Source organism: Hypanus sabinus, chromosome 30 (assembly GCF_030144855.1).
Source record: "Hypanus sabinus isolate sHypSab1 chromosome 30, sHypSab1.hap1, whole genome shotgun sequence".
Lineage (NCBI taxonomy): Eukaryota > Metazoa > Chordata > Chondrichthyes > Myliobatiformes > Dasyatidae > Hypanus > Hypanus sabinus.
The window spans coordinates 1,948,788-1,969,897 of record NC_082735.1 but is presented as its reverse complement, the minus strand read 5'-3'; the positions used below and the strand labels follow the sequence as shown (position 1 = coordinate 1,969,897).

At 39.7% G+C, this 21,110-nt stretch overlaps 1 protein-coding gene across 1 annotated transcript in view; it reads left to right on the top strand.

Moving 5' to 3' along the window:
- The window catches only part of LOC132383377 (adhesion G protein-coupled receptor B2-like), a 1,046,509-nt gene that overhangs the window by 252,253 nt on the left and 773,146 nt on the right, over positions 1-21,110 (top strand). The window contains exon 5 of the mRNA XM_059954264.1: positions 14,736-14,897. Coding sequence (XP_059810247.1) covers positions 14,736-14,897 — 162 coding nt within the window. The remainder of the gene's footprint in view (positions 1-14,735; positions 14,898-21,110) is intronic.

Here is a 21,110-nt window from a genome sequence, read left to right as displayed (position 1 = left end):
ATGTTCAAAGTTCAGCTTCCTTACCTTTAATATTTCTTGCATTAAAATAAACACACCTCAACTATTCTGCCCCATTATATATATTATCTGGTTCCTGCCTGTCCATTCTTAATGATTTAATGATCATTACATCTACCTTCATGGCAATCCCTCCATTTTCTGATCTGGTTCTATGGGTCCCATTCAATTTTGTATGAACTTCTAGCCACCCATCTGCCTTACTGCTACTTTGGATCTCATACCCCTACCAGTCTGGATTAAATTCTTCCTAATAGCACCAGCAAATCTGCTTGCCTCTAGTTCAGATGAAACCCAGAAGAATAAGATTATCCTGGAAGACTTAAATCCTGGATATTTGTCCCAAAAGAGTTCCCAACATTCCAAAAGTCTGAATGTATGCTCCCAGGGCCAAATCTTAAGCCATGCATTTAGATTCAGATCCTGTTTCATTTATTCATTACATGTACAGCACAAAATTCAGTGAAATGTGTTACGAACACAATAGATGATGCTGATTTCCAACTGATAGAAATGACCCAAATGATAGAAGAATGTAGCAATTTAGGCTGCATACATGGAAATGAATAAACAGTTAATGTTTTGGGCTGAGATACTTCACCTTTCTGTCATTCTCCTGGCCATTCCCAATAATTGCTACTGCTTTCTAACATTTATATTGCTTTGTTACTAGTTGACATTATCTACATGTGATAGGACAAAGTAATTCACACAGATGATCTAGAAGCTTCTGGGAACATAGATCCCAGACATCCAAAATTTATGCCTTGAGGGCTGGCTTTCTGAGTACACAAATATCCTAACTATTGATTGACCTAGACCATGTTTGCTGTGCTAAGTGATTAAGCCAGTTTGGTCTGCAAGCTTCCTTGAACTCAGTCACAATGGTGCCAGTATTGTCTATGCAGGCCAGTTAACATAAACTCATTGTCTTGCAGTGATTAAACATGGGTCCACAAGACCTTATTGTTTACTTGTTTACAACAAGAAGCTAAGCATGGAATATTAATTAGAAATTTAACTTAATCACAAACTTGGAGCGATGGAGGATGTGAGATGACGTGATAGAGATGTACAAGATAATGAGGCATTGATCATGTAGATAGTCAGAGGCTTTTTCCCAGGGCTGAAATGATTACCACAAGAGGACACAGGTTTAAGATGCTGGGGAGTAGGTACAGAGTAAGTTTTTTTATGCAGAGAGTGGTGAGTGCATGGAATGGGCTACCGGAGATGGTGGTGGAGGCAGAAACGATGGAGTTTTTGAAGAGACTCCTGGATGGATACATGGAGTTTAGGAAAGTTTAGAGGGCTATGGTAAGCTGAGGTAGTTCTAAGATACGGACATGTTTGGCACAGATTTGTGGGCCAAAGGGCCTATATTGTGCGGTAGGTTTTCTGTGTTTCTATATTTCTAAACAACTCCAATCCTTTGGAAAGTTCATGTTGCCATGCCAGTAAGCTTTTTGGACCCTGGAAAGGGAATACTCATCAAACGTGAAGTCTTGTTTGTGAGCACAAAATCTCAGACATCACCCTGACTGCTCTCGCTGCTGCTTTCTCCTCAATGGACATCCCTCCCCAAATACTCATTTTTGAGGGAATGGCAACAGAGGATTCCACCACTCATTGCTTATTGACATCAAGTGAAATATTGCATTCAGTAAGGGGGCCAGCAACAATCTCTGCTGCACACCAGTTACAAACATCCAATCAGAAAAGCACCCTTCCAACACCTCTGCCCACTATCACCAAGCCTACTGAATCCCGCTAGCGAGCTCACTTTGAATCCCATGTTCATTTACATTCTGGATCAGCCTACCTTGTCAAATGCCTTACTAATTAACATTCATATAGACAGGGTCTACCAACCTAACTTCATCCATGTTCTTAGTTACCTCCTCAATCAAATTTGAGAGGCAGGATTTCCCCTGAACAAAGCAATGGTGCTCACCCCTGATCAGCTCCTGCCTTTCAAATGCACATAAATCCTATCTATACCTTTGGATTTTCTCCAGCAATTTCCCTATCATTGCAAAAGGCTCACCAGCCTGCAGTTTCCTGTCTTGTCTCTGTGGCATTCTTAAATAAAGGAACAACGTTAACCATCCTCCAACCCTCTGGCATTCCTGTCAAGTCTTCAGCCATATCATCCTTCCTTGCATCCTTTAGGAACCTGGTGTTCTCCTTGAGAAGGCATTCCCCAATCTCCCCAGTTATATGAGCTATGCAAAGCAAAGTTCTTAGATTTGAGTTAATATAACACTTGTAGGTTTTCTCTGACAAATGACATAGTCAAAAAAAGTTTTAAAAATCCCAGCATACTATGCAGAACCTTATCAAAGGCTTTACTGAAGTTCCTATACGTTCTGTCTACAGTCTTGCTTTCATTGACCTTCATGTGCACTTCAAAAATTTTCTGAGTCATTGCTTTGAGTACCTCCAAGGTGCTTTGATTTCTTCCCAAGAATACAAAGTTAGTTAATGTAAATTACTCTTTAGGTAACTGACAAAATGATCAAATTGAAGTTGATGGGCATGTGTGAGATAATAAGCTGCAGGGGTACCAGTGAAAAAAAGGGAGTTGAGTCTGATGAGTTTTCTCTTTCAGGAGGGATGGCTTGGACCTGCTTTCATGTTATAATAGATAAGTTACTAGAACAAAATGAGTATAGTAATATTGGCTGCTGGCTATCTTCAATTCAACTCTGTCAGATCCTAGACCTAAGTTCAAAATACATGAGCACAAACTTCCATGAATATTTAGTTGTAGTGAAAATATTTAGTGGCATTAATTTAAGATTCATGTAAAAATGTTAATTCAGCTAAAATGTCCTATGTTTTGTAGGTTGTACTACTCGAAAACTGAAAGTACAATTACGGAGTCTGCAAACCAATGCGTGCTGTATATAGAGTGTCTATAAAAAATATTCACCCTCCTTGGATGTTTTCATGTTTTATTGTTTTACAACATTGAATCACAATGGATTTAATTTGGCTTTCTTCACACTAATCAACAAAAAAGACTCTTTCGAGTCAAAATGAACACAGATCTCTAAAAAGTGGTCTAAATTAATTACACATATAAGGCACAAAATAATCGATTGTATATGTATTTACCCCTTTTATTAGTCAGAGGACGTTAGGAGAATACAGGGAGACTTGGATAGGCTGGGTGAGTGGGCAGATACTTGGCAGATGTCATTCAATGTGAATAAATGTGAAGTTATCCACTTTGGAAGCAGGAACAAGAGGGCAGAGTATTGTCTGAATGGTGTCGAGTTAGGTAAGGGAGAAATGCAAAGAGACCTTGGAGTCCTAGTTCATCAGTCAATGAAGGTGAATGAGCAAGTGCAACAGGCAGTGAAGAGGGCAAATGGAATGTTGGCCTTTGTTACAAGGAGAATTGAGTACAAGAGCAAGGATGTCCTTTTGCATTTGTACAGGGCCCTGGTGAGACCACACCTGGAATATTGTGTACAGTTTTGAGGTTTAAGGAAGGTTTAAGGAAGGACATTCTGGCAATTGAGGAAGTGCAGCGTAGATTCACTAGGTTGATTCCTGGGATGGCAGGGCTGTCTTACACAGAGAGATTGGAGAGATTGGGCTTGTACACGCTGGAATTGAGGAGATTGAGAGGGGATCTGATTGAAATGTTTAAGATAATTAAAGGATTTGATAGGACTGAGGCAGGAAATATGTTCCAGATGTTGGGAGAGTCCAGTACCAGAGGGCATGGATTGAGAATAAGAGGTCAGTTATTTAAAACAGAGTTGAGGAAGAGCTTCTTCTCCCAGAGAGTTGTGGAGGTGTGGAATGCACTGCCTCGGAAGATGGTGGAGGCCAATTCTCTGGATACTTTCAAGAAGGAGCTGGATAGATATCTGATGGATAGGGGAATCAAGGGATATGGGGACAAGGCAGGGACTGGGTATTGATAGTGAATGATCAACCATGATCTCAGAATGGCGGTGCAGACTCGAAGGGCCGAATGGTCTACTTCTGCACCTATTGTCTATTGTCTATTATGGAACACCAAATCATCACTAGTGCAGCCAATTGGTTTTAGAAGTCAAACAGTTAGTTAAGGTGTCCTAGTTATATGTAAAGCTATGTGCATTTAAGGTGTTTCAATTGATTGTAGAAAAAATACACCTGTATCTGGAAGGTTCAACTGTTGGTGAGTCAGTACCCCGACAAGCACTACACCTTGAAGACAAGAGAACGCACCAAGCAACTCCATGAAAAGGTGATTGAAAAGCACGAGTCAGGAGATGGATACGGAAAAATTTCTCAGTCAGGGAATATCCCATGGAGTACAGATAAGTCAATCATCAAGAAATGGAAAGAATACGGTGCATTTTTATGTCTGCTTAGAGCAAGATGTCCTCAAAAACTGAATGTCCTGCAGTGGCCGAGTCAGAGTCCAGACCTCAATCCAATTGAGAATTTGTGGCTACACTTGAAAAGCACTGATCTCTGTGCAATCCGGCAGAACTTGAGCAAGAATGGGGAAAAATTGCAATGTCCAGAAGTGCAAATCTGATAGAGACCTATCCACATAGACTCAAGCCTGTAAATGCTGCCAAAGGTGCAGCTACTAAATACTGACTTGAAGGGGGTAAGAAATTGCGCAATCAATTATTTTGTGTTTAATAATTGTAATAAATTTAGAACAATTTGTAGAAATTTGTTTTTACTTTGACACAAAAGAGTCTTTGTTGATCATTGTCAAAACATTTAAAAAAACATGAAAACTTCTAAGGGGAGTGAATATTTTTATAGGCACAGTATGACCCCTTTTAACTCTCGGACTGTATTGTGGTGAAAATTTCAACATTCAATAGAAAGATGGAACGTTACTGTTTAAAAAATCACCTCATGAAGTGCTCTAAATATTGGCATTACAGAATTGGTTATTTCTTTTAAACAATGGTAAAGGAAGATCAAATGCATGACCATTTGAAGAATACAGTATTTAAGGTTTTATTTCTGTGATATACCACTCATATAATATGGCTATATACCTTTGGTTTTAATTTTCAGAAGCTTTCTAAACTTAGGGAAGGTTCCATTAGATTGGAAGATGATGAATGTAATTCATTTGTTTTAAATGGGTAGGAGATGAAAAAGAGAAAGGTATAGGCCAATTAGCTTTACATCTGGTATAGAGGAAAGCTGATACTACAGAAATAATTTTTTTAAAGTACTTCAAATATTTTAAGATAATTAGGTTTTGAGCAGGTTAAATCATAGTTGACCAGCAGAGTTAGAGTTCTTCTAACATGTGTTGTAGTAAAGGGGAACTGATTAATATTCTATACTAAGATTTCCATAAGGCCACAAGACTATGAGACATAGGGGCAGACTTAGGCCACTCTGCCCATTGAGGCTGCTCTGCCATTCCATTATTGCTAATTTACTATCCCTCTCAAACCCCAGTAACTTTCAATACCCCAACTATTCAAAAACTTATTAACCTCCGCTTTAACTATACAGAATGGATTGGCCTCTACAGCTATCAGTGACAATGAATTCCACCTTCTGGCTGAAGAACTTACCTCCTCATTCTGTTCTAAGAGAACATCCTCTAATCTGAGGCTGTGCCCTCTGATTCTAGACTTACCCACTCCGGGAAACATCCTCTGTACATCCAAACAACACACACAAAATGCTGGTGGAACACAGCAGACCAGGCAGCATCTATAAGGAGAAGCACTGTCGACATTTCGGGCCGAGACCCTTCGTCAGGACTAACTGAAAGGAGAGATACTAAGAGATTTGAAAGTAGTGGGGGGATGTGCTGTCACCCCATCCGCCCGCCACCCCACTCAGGATAGCGTTCCCCTTGTCCTCTCCTACCACCCCACCAGCCTCCAGGTCCAATGTATAATTCTCCGTAACTTCCGCCACCTCTAACAGGATCTCACTACCCAGCACATCTTTCCCTCCCCCACTTTCTGCTATCCGCAGGGATCGCTCCCTACGCGACTCCCTTGTCCACTTGTCCCCCCCCCCATCCCCTCCCACTGATCTCCCTTCTGGCACTTATCCTTGTAAACGGAACAATGACTACACCTGCCCTTACACTTCCTCTCTCACCATCATTCAGGACCCCAGACAGTCCTTCCAGGTGTGGCAACACTTCACCTGTGAGTTGGCTGGTGTGGTATACTGCGTCCAGTGCTCCCAGTGTGGCCTTTTATATATTGGTGAGACCCGACGCAGACTGGGAGACCGTTTCGCTGAACACCTACGCTCAGTCCACCATAGAAAGCAGGATCTCCCAGTGGCCACACATTTTAATTCCACGTCCCATTCACATTCTGATATGTCTATCCACAGCCTCCTCTACTGTCAAAATGAATCTAAACTCAGGTTGGAGGAGTAACATCTTATGTACCAGCTGGCTGGCCTCCAACCTGATGGCATGAACATTGACTTCTCTAACTTCAGTTAATGCCCCTCCTTACCCCATCCCTGACATGTTTAGTTGTTTTTTTTGTTTGTTTTTTTTTCTCTCTCTGTCCATCACTCTGCCTGTTCTCCATCTCCCTCTGGTGCTTCCCACCCCCTTTCTTTCTCCCGAGGCCTCCCGTCTCATGATCCTTTCCCTTCTCCAGCTCTGTATCACATTTGCCTATCACCTTTCACCTTTCCAGCTCTTAGCTTCAAACCACCCCCTCCGGTCTTCTTCTATCATTTCGCATCCCCCCCCCACTACTTTCAACTCTCTTGGTATCTCTCTTTTCAGTTAGTCCTGACAAAGGGTCTTGGCCCAAAACGTCAACAGTGCTTCTCCTTATAGATGCTGCCTGGCCTGCTGTGTTCCACCAGCATTTTGTGTGTGTTGTTTGAATTTCCAGCATCTGCAGATTTCCTTGTGTTTGCTCTCTACATCCACTCTATCTATGACTTCCAAGCCCGAAATGTCGACTGTACTTCTTCCTATAGATGCTGCCTGGCCTGCCGAATGCCACTAGCATTGTGTGTGTGTTGCTTCCAGTATTTGATAGGTTTCAATGAGATTCCCACCACCGCCCCCCACCCCAGCATTCTTCTAAGCTCTAAGCTCCAGCTAGTACAGGCCCAGAGACATAAAATTTTCCTCATATGTGAATGCTTTCATTCTTGGAATCATTCTCCTGAGCTAAGGGGCCCAGATCTGTTCACAATACTCCGATAAAGCTTCACCATCACTTCCTTGCTCTTATATTCTAGTCCTCTCAAAATGAATGCTAACCTTGCACATGCCTTTCTTACCACTGACTCACTCTGCAAGTTATTTTTTTTCCTTTTTCAATCTTTTTATTAAGTTTTCAACACGTATACATATCAGTCATAATAGTACAAAGAGAATGGGATTATATTATTGGTAATTGATACGTTGATATAAGCTATAAGCAACACCAATATAGTTGATCTCCCAAGCTCTTAATATAAACATGATGTAAAGAAATAAAAAGATTAAAAAAAACAAATTGAAAAATCAAACACAAGGTAAACTAAACTAAACAAAGCTGGGCTGACTTTATTACATTGGATTGTTACGGATTCAGCAACAATAAATATATAAGTGAGTCAGGGTTTTTTTTATAACAAATAAAACATTTATTAAACACTGAAAAACAAACCCCCAAAAGTAAACAAGCCACTAACGTAACCGGAAATCAGCTGCTGTGCGACAGCTTAAACAGTTCTTAAAGGAATAAAGCTTAAACAGTTCTTAAAGTGATGTTGCAAAAACAGTTCTTCAAAGTAGTACTGCAAAAGTTCAAAATGCTTACAGTCCATTAAAGGAGAGACTTTTTAGATGATTTAAATTCTCTTGCACGTCGTGTTGCTGCGGTTCCCAGTCGAACTATACTTTTCCTGGAGAATTTACGAAGAAGAAAATGAAACGGCTTAAAGGCACTGACCTTTCCTTTACAAAACTGTACCCAAACCTTTCTGCTATTATTCACAGGGGTTACCATGGGGACAGCCAATGAATTCCTTCCGAATGAGGATCAAACAAGGTGGAACCTGTTTCACCATCAAAATCAACTTTCCTCAATCTTTTAGCTCCTAAACTCCGATCTTCACTCTCTACTGATTTTTAACTGGCGGTATTATAAAGAAACTGCCGGCAATGACCTTTTCAACTTTAGGCATTAAATGAAACTCCACCTTTCAACCAAACTGCATCATAATATTGGACCACGCAGTGGCAAATCCAGCCACGAACTGCCCCTCCTCACAGGGAGGGGTCCTCCTTTTATACCCTGTAAAAAAAAACTGTCACATGACCTCTACTGGCGGGAAAATGACGTCACTCCACCATCACAAGACCACTACCATAAGTCCAGTATAACTTCAACACCACTGTCATGTGACAAGTACAAGATACCCACAGGTACGTAACAGGATACTAACAGTAATGTCATCAACTCCACTCATCTACCTATATTTAAGGTTAATACAAAGGAATCAGAAAAGGTCAAATTACATTCCATGAAAATATTAAATAAATGGCCTCCATGTTTCTTCAAATTTAACCAAGGAATCAAAAGTACCACTTCAAATTTTTTCTAAGTTTAAATAAGATACGGTTTGGGAAAACCATGGCGATATGGTCGGAGGATTAATCTCTTTCCAATTCAATAAAATGGTCCTTCTAGCCATTAAAGTAGCAAATGCAATCATCTGACAAGCTGAGGAGGTGAATCCATTATTGGTAGACCAAAAATTGTGGTAATAGAATGAGGCTGTAAATCAATACACAAAACTGTAGAAATAGTATCAAAAATATCTTTCCAATATTTTTCCAAAAGAGGACAAGACCAAAACATATGAATCAAAGAAGCTACCTCAGAATGACATCTATCACAGATCAGACTTACATGAGAATAAAAACGAGCTAATTTATCTTTAGACATATGGCCTTATGTACCACTTTACATTGAATCAATGTATGTTTAGCACAAATAGAAGAAAAGTTAACTAATTGAAAAATTTTCTTCCGTTTCTCTATAGATAAGGAGAGTCAAAGTTCCTTCTCCCATTCATGCTTAATTTTGTCAGATATACCTGACTGTGTTTTCATAATCATATCATAAATGATTGCTATTAAACAATTTTGATTAAGGGTTTTAGCCTAATTTTTTTTCTGTGATAGCAGTAGGATATGAAATTGGAAAAGTAGATAACATAGTATTCAAAAAATCTCTAATCTGTAAATATCTAAAAAAATGGGATCTGGGCAAATAATATTTATTAGAAAACTGATCAAAGACATGAAACAATAATCCAAAAATAAATCACGAAAACATATTATACCCTTCATTTTCCATACCGAAAATGCTTGATCCATAACAGAAGGTTGAAAAAAAATTTAGATGTAATAGGACTTGATAGAATAAATTAATTCAAGCCAAAATTTACAAAACTGAAACCATATTAGTAATGTATTATTATAAATTGTTATAAATTATTGGATTAACCATTTGTTTGTTCAATTTAGAAAGAGCAAAAGGAAAAATGGAAACCAGTATAAACCCTTGTACAGAATTACATTCAAGGTTAACCCATTGTGGACTTACTTTTATATCTACACCCTGTCCAAAATATTAAATATCAAATATTAATTGCCCAATAGTAAAATCTTAAATTCGGCAGTGCCAAACCACCATCCTTTTTGGATTTCTGTAAATATTTTTTGCTTAACCTAGGATTTTTATTTTGCCATAAGAGGAAATTTTAGAGTCTTTAGTATCAAAGAAGGTTTTGGAAATAAAGATTGGTACCGCTTGAAAAAGGTATAAAAATTTAGGTAAAATAATCATCTTAATAGCATTAATTCGACCAATCAATGATAAAGACAATAAGGACCATTTAGTAAGTAATTTCTTAACCTGGTCTATTAAAGGTAAAAAAAAAATGGTGTTAAATAAATCCTTATGCTTCTTAGTAATTTTAACACCCATATAAGTGAAATAGTCCGTTACCAATCTGAATGGTAAACGTCTATATTTTGGAACCTGCATATTTAAAGGCGAAAATATTATTAAGATCACTCTTATTAAGATTCAATTTATAACCAGAAAAGTTATTGAACTGAGTGAGCAAGGATATAACAGCAGGAATGGATTTCTCAGGATTAGAAATATATAGAAACAAATCGTCTGCATATAATGATAACTTATGTATCACATTCCCATGGGAAATGCCTAGTAGGTGTGTTGCGAATGGCAATAGCTAAAGGTTCCAGGGCAATATCAAATAGCAATGGACTAAGAGGGCAATCTTGCTTAGTGCCATGAAACAACTGAAAAAAGGGAGATCTTAAATTATTGATAAGTACCAAAGCCAAAGAGGTAAGATGTAAATTTCAAGCTAAAATTAAATATCTCAAGCATGCTAAATAAGTATGCCCATTCAACTCTTTCAAATGCTTTCTTGGCATCCAATGAGATGACACATTCTGGAATTCTAGATGGAGGAGTATAAACAATATTCATTAATCTCCTGATATTAAAAGACAAATAGCAATTTTTAATAAATCCGGTCTGGTTGACAGAAATAATTTGAGGCAATGTTATTGATTCTCAATAAATAAGGCAATAAAAAGGAAATCAAACACCAAATCATCTACTAAATTAGTTTCAAAAAATAAAAAGAGCAGAATCACCAAAGACAGCCGAAAAGTTTAATCTAGAAATACAAAGAATACTTACACTACAAACCAAAAACGAGAACCCTTGCATTAGAACCTTGGATCAGATCTGTAACCTAGTTAGTAGCTAAAAAATTCAAGGAAAAACCAAAAAAAAAGCAGAACATTAATTAGACCATAGCAGAAGAATGTTGTTCATTGAAAAATTTTTGGGCTTCATTTAATGACTTAAACAGACAACGGGAATCATCAGAAAGGACAATTCTCAATCAGGCAGGAAACAGCAGGGCTGGTTTGGGACCCATTCAAAAGAATTCCGACATCGGTGGCTTAAAAGCCATTCATTCCTTCAAAACTTTGGGGCTGAAATCGTTGACGAAGCAGAATTTGAAACTTTGAAATTCGAGCATGCTTTTCCGTCGAGCAGCACATATCAGACGATCCTTGATGCGATCGTAATGGAAACAAATAATAACTGGTCTTGATTTAGATCCAGTAGAAGGTTTCGGATGTGGAATATGATAAACGCGGTCGATTAATGGAGGGGCGTCCAGAACTTCTGTGCCAAACACATCGAATAAAATTTGAGAAAATAACTTGATGGGATCACCCTTCTCGACATCTTCAGGAAAACCAATTATCCGTAGATTCTGTCTTCAGGATCGGTTTTCTCGGTCGGTAACTTTGAATTTATAATGATTGAGCTGTTGAGACATCAAAGATAAATTTTGTTCCAAACTTGTAATCCTTCAATCTCTCTGCCGAGCTCCTTCATCAAGTTCTGAAATTCTTGCTTGTTGTAGTTCAAATTCACATTTAAATGATTTAAAAGTATCTTCAACCATCTTTAAAACTCAAACACAGCAAATTTATGACTGAGTTTATCGTCTAAAAGTTTCAACATTGTTTCAAAAGTTAAAGGAGGTTGCTTAGATGATTTCGGATCACCAGCTCTTTTTCTATTAGCGTTAGAGTCTTTCCTGTTTTTAGCTTCTCGTGATCTGGTATTCATTTCCAGCAACTTAAAGTCAAAGTCCAAAAGTATGTCTATAACATAAACCCTTTAGTGTAGGTATAAAACAAGGTAAATAAGGGTGGCTACGAGTAATAAAAGTAAAAGGAATAGAGCGAAGCCAAAATGAACCTCACACCATGAGTGCCACCAGTAGAGTTTCAGTTAATCTTTAGTGAATCCTGCACAAGGTCTGGCAAGTACCATTCTATTGCATCGCTGAGTTTTGAGTTTTCTCTCTGTTTAGAAAATAGACTACATCTTATTCCTTCTACCAAAGTGCATGACCATACACTTCCCTGCACTATATTCCATCTGTCACTTTGCCTAATCTTCCAACTTTTTTCAGTCCCTCTGCAAACTCCCTGCTTCCTCAACACTGCTTGCCCCACCACTTATCTTCGTATCATTAGTTAATAAGGTTATTTAAGAAAGTAAAACTTATAGTATTGGTTGTAACGTAAATTAGAAAGTTAGTTTGCTAACAAGAGGCAGAGAGAAGGCATAAATGGATGTTTTTCTGGAAGATGAGTGATTTGTCAAAGGGATTAGTGTTGGGATATCAACTTTTTAACAGTCTAAGTAAATAACTTGGATGATGGCTAACTTTGCTGGTGTCACCACAGCATGTAGGAACATATATTAAAATTAAATGATAAAATTACAGTCATTGGAACTCAACTGAAAACACAAGGTTATCCTGAACTGCTGGAACTGTATGTAAAGTTGATCCTTGATCTTTACGCAATCTTCTTAGTTTATTTAAGGTAGAAAAATGATTTCTGAACAGGATGGTTGGTAGAGAGGTTGCAAAGAGATATAGATCAATGAGAACTTAAATCTGGCAAATGGAGTTTAATATGATAGACCATGAATTTGTCTGTTTTAATGGGAAAAATGGAAATTAAATGGTGAAAGGTGACTGAGCTCTGAGGAGCTTCAGTATCTTCATGAATGAGAATGAAGGTACAACTAGTAATTAGGAAAACTGGGGAAATTAAGTACAAGATGAAGAGAGAGTCCTATCTGGACTTAAGTGTACAGTATTGGTCTCCTTATTTAAGGAAGAATATACAGTAAATGCACTAGAAGCAGTTCAGGGAAGATATGGACAAAGATTAGAAAGGCTAAACTTGTATCTGCTGGAGTTTAGGGCACAGAACTTGATAGAGAGGTATAAGAAACTGGGAGGTCTTGATAGGGTGGGTGTTTCCTGTTGTGGAGATATCTAGAATTAGCAGTCGCTGTCTCAAATGAGGAGTTATACATTTAGAGCAGATATAAAACAAACGTTTTTCTCACAGAAGGTTGTGAGCCTTTGGAATTCTCCTCCTGAAAAGGAGCTGGAAACAGCATCTTTGTGTATTTTTAGGGAAGAGATGGATGTTGATAAACAAAGGGATGAAAGATTGCCAGGGGTAGGCATGTCAGTCATGATCTTATTTTATGGTGCAGCAGACTTGAGGGGACAAGTGGCCGACTCTTGCTTCTAATTCATATATTGACAAGCAATTTAAAGAGAGAATGAACTTGCTAGGCCTTTGCAATAGCCTGAGCCAACCTTGCTGTGAAAATTTCCTTCTTTTAGGACATCTAAGAATGAAGTTGAGGGAAGAGTATAGTTTAGATTGCTTGTTCAGTTTTATATATGATAAACTCTAAAATATTACTGGCTCTAGAATTATTGTAAAGTTGTAACAGTCTGATGGGTGGTGTCCATCATCAAGGACCCACACCACCCAGGATGTGCTCTCTTTTCATTACTACTATTAGAAAGGAGGGACAGAGCCTGAAAGCACACACTCAGTGATTCAGGAACAGCTTCTTCCCCTCTGCCATCCAATTTCTGAATGGATATTGAACCCATGAACACTACCTCTCTACTACTTTAAAAAAAATTATGTTTTTGCACTATTTTCTTAGATGGCAGAGGGGAAGAAGCTGTTCCTGAATCACTGAATCACTGAGTGTGTGCCTTCAGGCTTCTGTACCTCCTTTCTGATGGTAGTAATGAGAAGAGGGCATAATCTCAAATAATAAGAGGCATCCTACAGAGAACAAGTCATCACCCTGACACAGTGGTGTCAAGAAAGCAACCTGTCCTTCAATGTTTCAAAAACAAAGGAGCTAGTTGTGGACTACAGGAGGAATGGAGACAGGCTAACCCCTATTGACGTCAATGGATCTGGGGTTGGGAGGGTGAACAGCTTTAAGTTCTTCAGCATACACATCACCGAGGATTTCATGTGGTCTGTACATCCTGACTGTGTGGTGAAAAAGGTACAACAGCGCCTCTTTCACCTCAGACGGTTGAAGAAATATGGTATAGGCCCCCAAATTCTTAGAACTTTCTAGAGGGGCACAATTGAGAGCATCCTGACTGGCTGCGTCACTGCCTGGTATGGGAACTGTACTTCCTTCAATTGCAGGATTCTGCAGAGAGTGGTGCGGACAGCCCAGCACATCTGTAGATGTGAACTTCTCACTCTTCAGGACATTTACAAGGACAGGTGTGTAAAAAGCGCCCGAAGGATCATGGGGGACCCGAGTCACCCCAACCACAAAACGTTCCAGCTGCTACCATCTGGGAAACGGTACCACTGCATAAAAGCCAGGACCAACAGGCTTCAGGACAGCTTCTTCCACCAGGCCATCAGACTGTTAATTCATGCTGAAACAATTGTATTTCTATGCTATATTTACTGTCCCGTTGGTATTCTATTTATTATAAATGACCATAAATTGCACATTGCACATTTAGACGAAACATAACATAAAGTTTTTTACTCCTCATGTATATGAAGGATGCAAGAAATAAAGTCCATTCAATTCAATGTACATTATATACTTACTGTAACTCAGTTTTTACCCCTAACTTTATTATGTATTGCATTGTACTGGCACCACAAAGTTAGCAAATTTCACTACACATGCTGGTGATATTAAAGCTGATTCTGTTTCCGGGGTAAGATGAATGCTTTTTTCCAGACCCACTAGCAGTGGTTATAAGGTATACAGCATGGAATTTATGTTCCTCTTATGTGTTGACAGTTGAAGGACAGTGGATGGAGTGGGGACCATGGAACAGGTGCTCAGTGACATGTTCAAATGGAACACAGCAGAGAACTCGCAAATGTATTTCAACCCACGGTTGGACAGCATGTAAAGGTCACCAGGCTGAGGCTCGGGAATGCTCGAATCAGGAGTGCTCAAGTAATTTCCTTTGTTCTTAAATTGAGTAACTTAGAGTATCTCTTTAAATTGTGTTGCTTGTAGAACAATGTGTATTATGACTTCCAATCATAATACACACTGCTTTTGACTCTAAATGATCCTTTCCAAATGCTAGACAGGAAATTCTTAAATGGTTCAACTCTTAATACTTTTTAACTGACAACTATTCCCGTGTTAGTATCCAGTTGCCTCTGTGTCCTCTTTAAAAGAGCATCCTCCCACACTAAAGCTCTGTGACTGACAACAAGCAGAGCCTTTGGCATTTTGCCTAATTACACAATGACATTATTTACACAGTATATTTGTTGGATGCAACAGTCATCATAATAGAATGATAAGGAGCAGCCTACAAAAGTATTGCCACAAATAAAATAGCAATATTGATTCTAAAAGTATTGTTATGTCAGAAAAGTGCATCAATTCAAATAACATTTGCCAACCTTCACAGCTTTGCTCATATGGTTTATCATATTACCTGTAATGACAGCCCATAATTCACTCCTGCTATATTTTACATCATGAATATTAACACCTTACAAAAGTCCCTATTTTAATTGCTCCCAGCAATCCTTAATTGTTTCTCTTCGAACAAAGGAGCTGGTAGTGGATTTCAGGAGCAACAGAGACAGGCTCAGCCCTATTGACATCGGTGGATCTGGGGTTGAGAGGGTGAACACTTTTAAGTTCCTCACTATACACATTACTGAGGACCTCACTTGGTCTGTACATACTGGCAGTGTAGTGAAGAAAGCACAACAATGCCTCTTTCACCTCAGACAGTTGAAGATGTTCATCATGAGTCCCCAAATCCTAAGAACTTACTTCAGGGGCACAATTGAGAGCATCCTGACTGGCTGCATCACTACCTGGTATGGGAACCACACTTCCCTCAATCACAGGACTCTGTAAAGAGTGGTGTGGACAGCTCAGCACATTTGTGGATGTGAACTTCACACGATTCAGGTGTGTAAAAAGAGCCCGAAGGATTATTGGGGGGGAGGGGGGTGTTCCAGCTGCTACCATCTGGCAGATGGTACCACAGCATTAAAGCCAGGACCAAGAGGATCTGGGACAGCTTCTTCCACCAGGCCATCAGACTGACTAATTTAGGTGACATCATTGTATTTTTAAGCTATATTGACTGTTCTGTTGTATATCTTACTGTACATACTATATATGGCGCATTACTATATTTACAATTTGCACATTCAGGTGGAGATGTAACATAAAGATTTTTACTCCCCAGTCAGGTATGTGAAGAATGTAAGAAATAAAGTCAATTCAATTCAATTCAAAAACAATTTGAGGAGTATAAAGAAACTGAATGAGTTCATGTTTTAGGATTATGATCATAATCCTAAAACTGTGCCATTGTTTTCCTGAAGAACATTGATTAAATTGAGTCAAAGGAAATGATAGGAAAGAAAATTCTCAAGTCTGAATGATCAAAGGTGCATGGTCAAAGACAGGTAGTCCCTGAGTTACAAACATCCGACTTACAGACAACTCGTACTTACGAACCGAGGAAGGAGAATGCTGTCCGCCATTCTAAGTCGTTGCCATTGACTCTGTTAAGTGTTTAACTTGTATTTGGCTTAAATTTTTCTTAGTAAGATTCACCCTGACCCAGCACCCCCCCCCCACTGTTCTGGTGGGCTGGTGGCGCAGTGAGATCAGCACAGTTTGGAGGATGGAGATTCCTGAGTTCGATTTAGTGACAGACCACTCCTGCGCTGGGTCCAGAGACTCCCATACCATTCGTGCTGGGTTATGTCGAGCTCGCAACTCGACCTCGTAAAAAAAAACACTGCCACCTCCAGTTTAAATTCCCATGTGTAATATTGTGGAGGATCAAATACCCAAACCCAGCACAGCCCCCACTTGTCCCATTTAGCCTGGCTCAGTGCGGTGGTCTTTAGGACCTGGGGAATTCCGTGCAGTGGTCCTTAGGACCCAGTGGACCTCTGGAGCCGGCGGAGCTCGGGACCTGCCGCCCACAGTGTTTCTATTCTGTTGATGGGAAGCGATCGCGATTGAAAATAAAGTGGAAATAAAGCGTTTGGAAAGAGGTGAAATGCCATCAGTCATTGGAAAAGCTTAAGGCTACAGTCGGTCAATGGTCGGAACAATTTTAATGGAACATGTGAAAGGCCCTGCCCCTAAGAAAGCTGCAGTTATTACTAAGCAATGCAGTGGGTTAATTATTGGAATACATACATTTCTTAACTGTTTTATATGCATAGAAAGGTAAAATATATACTATATACTAAGACAAACATTTGACTAACTGACTGGCACACCATTTCACTGACCGACGCAGACTGGGAGATCGTTTTGCTGAACGCTGGGTTACACTCAGTCCACCAGAGAAAGCAGGATCTCCCAGTGGCTACACATTTTAATTCCACGTCCCATTCCCATTCTGATATATCTATCCATGGCCTCCTCTACTGTCAAGATGAAGCCACACTCAGGTTGGAGGAACAACACCTTATATACTGGCTGGGTAGCCTCCAACCTGATGGTATGAACATTGACTTCTCTAACTTCCGTTAATGCCCCTCCTCCCCTTCTTACCTCATCCCTGACATATTTAGTTGTTTGTTATTTTTTCTCTCTCTCTCTGCCCATCACTCAGCCTGTTCTCCATCTCCCTCTGGTGCTTCCCCCTCCCCCTTTCTTTCTCCCGAGGCCTCCCGTCCCATCATCCTTTCCCTTCTCCAACTCTGTATCACTTTCGCCAATCACCTTTCCAGCTCTTAGCTTCATCCCACCCCCTCCAGTCTTCTCCTATCATTTTGCATTTCCCCCTCCCCCCACTACTTTCAAATCTCTTACTATCTTTCCTTTCAGTTAGTCCTGATGAAGGGTCTCAGCCCAAAACGTCAACAGTACTTCTTCTTATAGATGCTGCCTGGGCTGCTGTGTTCCACCAGCATTTTGTGTGTGTTGTTTGAATTTCCAGCATCTGCAAATTTCCTCGTTTAATACCAGATGTACTTGTTCCAATTTACGTACAAATCCGTCTTAAAGACGGACTCAGGAACGGAGCTCATACGTAACCCGGGGACTGCCTGTATGCAAAAAATTTAAGCTTTATCAGAGATTTCCTTGTCCTTTCTTGTAGATAGAGAAAATACTTTCTGCTATATAGTTTACTTATATAATCTCTTATATTTTGTCCAACAATGTAATATATGAAAGTATGATATTAGCATATTGTATGAAAGAGAATCAATTAGTATTTTACAGTCCAGGTACAATAAGTTTTCCAGTGTGAGTTTGTTGCACCATTTGTCCAGGATGAGTAAGTGATATCAGTAAGAATTAAATGAGCTCTATATTCCTGAAAAATTGTGGCTTATGACATGAATATCTTTGCCTCAAGAAATGACATTGATAATACAGATGTGAGAGTGAGTTAAGAGACAAGAAGCGAACAAAAAATGAAAGAATCAGCCAATTCAACCAGCATGAAAATGGTACTTTTGGCTCTATGTGTGTGTACTGGCCAAGTTGCCAAACTGGGCTCAACTAATTTACCTTCATTTGGCCCATGGAGTGGAGACAGCAAAGTGTAAAGTTGGCTTTGCAGGTATGGACTTGTGTTTTTCGGTCCCAGCCGCGTTACCTGCAGAAAGGAGGTACCAGCAGAATTTATAAGTTGTTTTTCAGATATAAGAAGAAGGCAGGCTCTAGTGGAATGGCTGTTTTGGAGCTGCCATTTTGAGAGCACCTATGTTTGAGTTTAAGTACTGAGGCTTTGGCGCAAGAGGCTTCACCAGGGAGGCTGATCAGAGGAACAAGTAAGTGCAAGTTTGGTTCTTTGTTTAACTGGGTGGTTTGGACTGGCAGAACAGAAGTATGTCCCTCCTGCAAGATGTTAGAACTCAGGAAACTTCCAGTGTCCTTAATCACTTCTCCTTTGAAAGTTTTGCCCTACTTCAGCTGCTGACTGGCCTTGGTAAGGAGCTGGAGGATCATAGGATAATCTGGATTGCTGAGATCATAGATGAGAGTTTTAGTGTGATTGTCACACCTTAGATAAAGACTACAAACAGTTTGGTGACTGCCAGGAAAGTAAAGGAAGTTGGCAGACAGTGAAGGTTTTCCCTGTGGCCATTGCAGCAACAGCAGTCAGATCTATGGCACCAGAAATAGCTATGAGGCTCAGCAGAGAAAAAGAAAACATTGGATTATACACCATGAAACAAATACAAGTTGGTGAGAGAGGCGACACAGCCAGATGAAGAGCTGCCGGAGGTTTGCACCTCCATTCAGACAGGACTAAGTTGATGGAAGACTTCATACTAGGAGGGGTGCAGACAGGAGATTCTGTGGCTGAATAAGACCCCAGAATGATGTGTTGTTTCCTGGTGCCAGATTCAAGTTTGCTTTTAGCAGTTACATAATATTCTCAAGGGGGATTCAGCAGCTAGAAACCATAGTGCATGATGGCACAAATTACATGGGTAGGAAAATGAATACAGTTCTGCAGAGTGAATATGGGAAGTTAGGGAAAAGTAGAAATCTCTGGATTATTTCCAGTACCACATGCTATTGAGGGTAAGAATAGGAGGAGATGGCAGATGAAAGTATGGCTGAACCATTTATGCTTGAGGCAGGAAATCAGAACTTGGTTCCATTGGGATTTCTTCTGGGACAGAGGTAACTGATACAACAAATACTGGATGCACCTGAATTGGAGAGGGATCAATATCCTGGTGGGCTGATTTGCTATTGCTATCAGGACAATATATGGTGAGGCAAATCTGGGATTGGAAATTGATACAGAATTGAATGAGAACCAGAGCACCAAATCAGAAAGTGTAAGAGTTGAGAAAAGTAGATGTAATGATCAATAAGTCTGTAAGAGAAGACAGAAGTACATAATGAGACAGAAGGGTTGAAGTGTATTTATTTTAATGCAAGGGATATTAAAGGTAAGTTATCTGAACATATAAGCTCAAGTTCACCAGGGAAAAGGACTTCAGCAACTGAAATACTTGAGCATATAGACATTAAAAAAAAGAGGATTAAGAGCATTAAGTTAGATAAATCACCGGGACCAGCTAAGGTGTATCCCAGGCTACTGTAGAAAGTGAGGGAGGAGACTGCTGAGCCTCTGGCGATGATCTTTGCATCATCAGTAGGGACAGGAGAAGCACTAGAGAATTGGAGGGTTACAGATGTTACCTCTTGTTCAAGAAAGTGAGTAGTGTTAACTCTGGAAATTATAGGCCAGTGAGTCTTACTTCAGTGGTGGACAAGTTGTTGGACAAATCCTGAGAGGCAGGATATATGAGCTTTTGGAGTGACATAACCTGATTAGGGATAGCATGGCTTTGTCAAGGGTAGGTTGTGCCTTATGAGCCTGATTGAATTCCTTGAGGATGTAACAAAACACATTGATGAGGGTAGAAAAGTGGATATAGTGCATATGGATTTCAGTAAGGCATTTGATAAAGTTCCACATGCAAAGCTCATTCAGAAAAGTAAGGAGGGTTGGGATCCAAGGGGACCTTGCTTTCTGGATCCGGAATTGGCTTGCCCACAGAAGGCAAAGAGAGGTTGTAGACAGGTCATATTCTGCATGGCGGTTGGTGACCAGTGGTGTGCCCCAGGGATCTGTTCTTGGACTCCTTCGTTTTGTGATTTTTATAAAAGACCTGGATGAGGAAGTAGAGGGATGGGTTAGTAAATTTGCTGATGACAGAAAATTTGGGGGTGTTGTGAACAGTCATGGAGGGTTATCAGAGGTTACAGTGGGACATTAATAGGATGCAAAACTGGGCTGAAAAGTTGCAGATAGAGTTCAAACCAGTTAAGTGTAAAATGGTTCATTTGGTAGGTCAAATTTAAAGACAGAATATAGAATATAGTAAGATTCTTGGCAGTATGGAGGATCAGAGGGATCTTGCGGTCTGAGTCCATAGGACACTCAAAGCTGTTGTGCAGGTGGAAAGTGTTGTTAAGAAGGTATATGGTTCCGTTCAGTTCAGTTTCAGTTTATTGTCATTTAGAAACCACAAATGCAATGCAGTTAAAAAATGAGAGAACATTCCTCCAGAATGATATCACAAAAGCACATGACAAAACAGACTACACCAGAAAATCCACATAATGTTTGGCAATCCCCAATCCAGAGTCCAGAGAGGCTGCTGTGTTTTAATATCACGCTACCATTTTAGC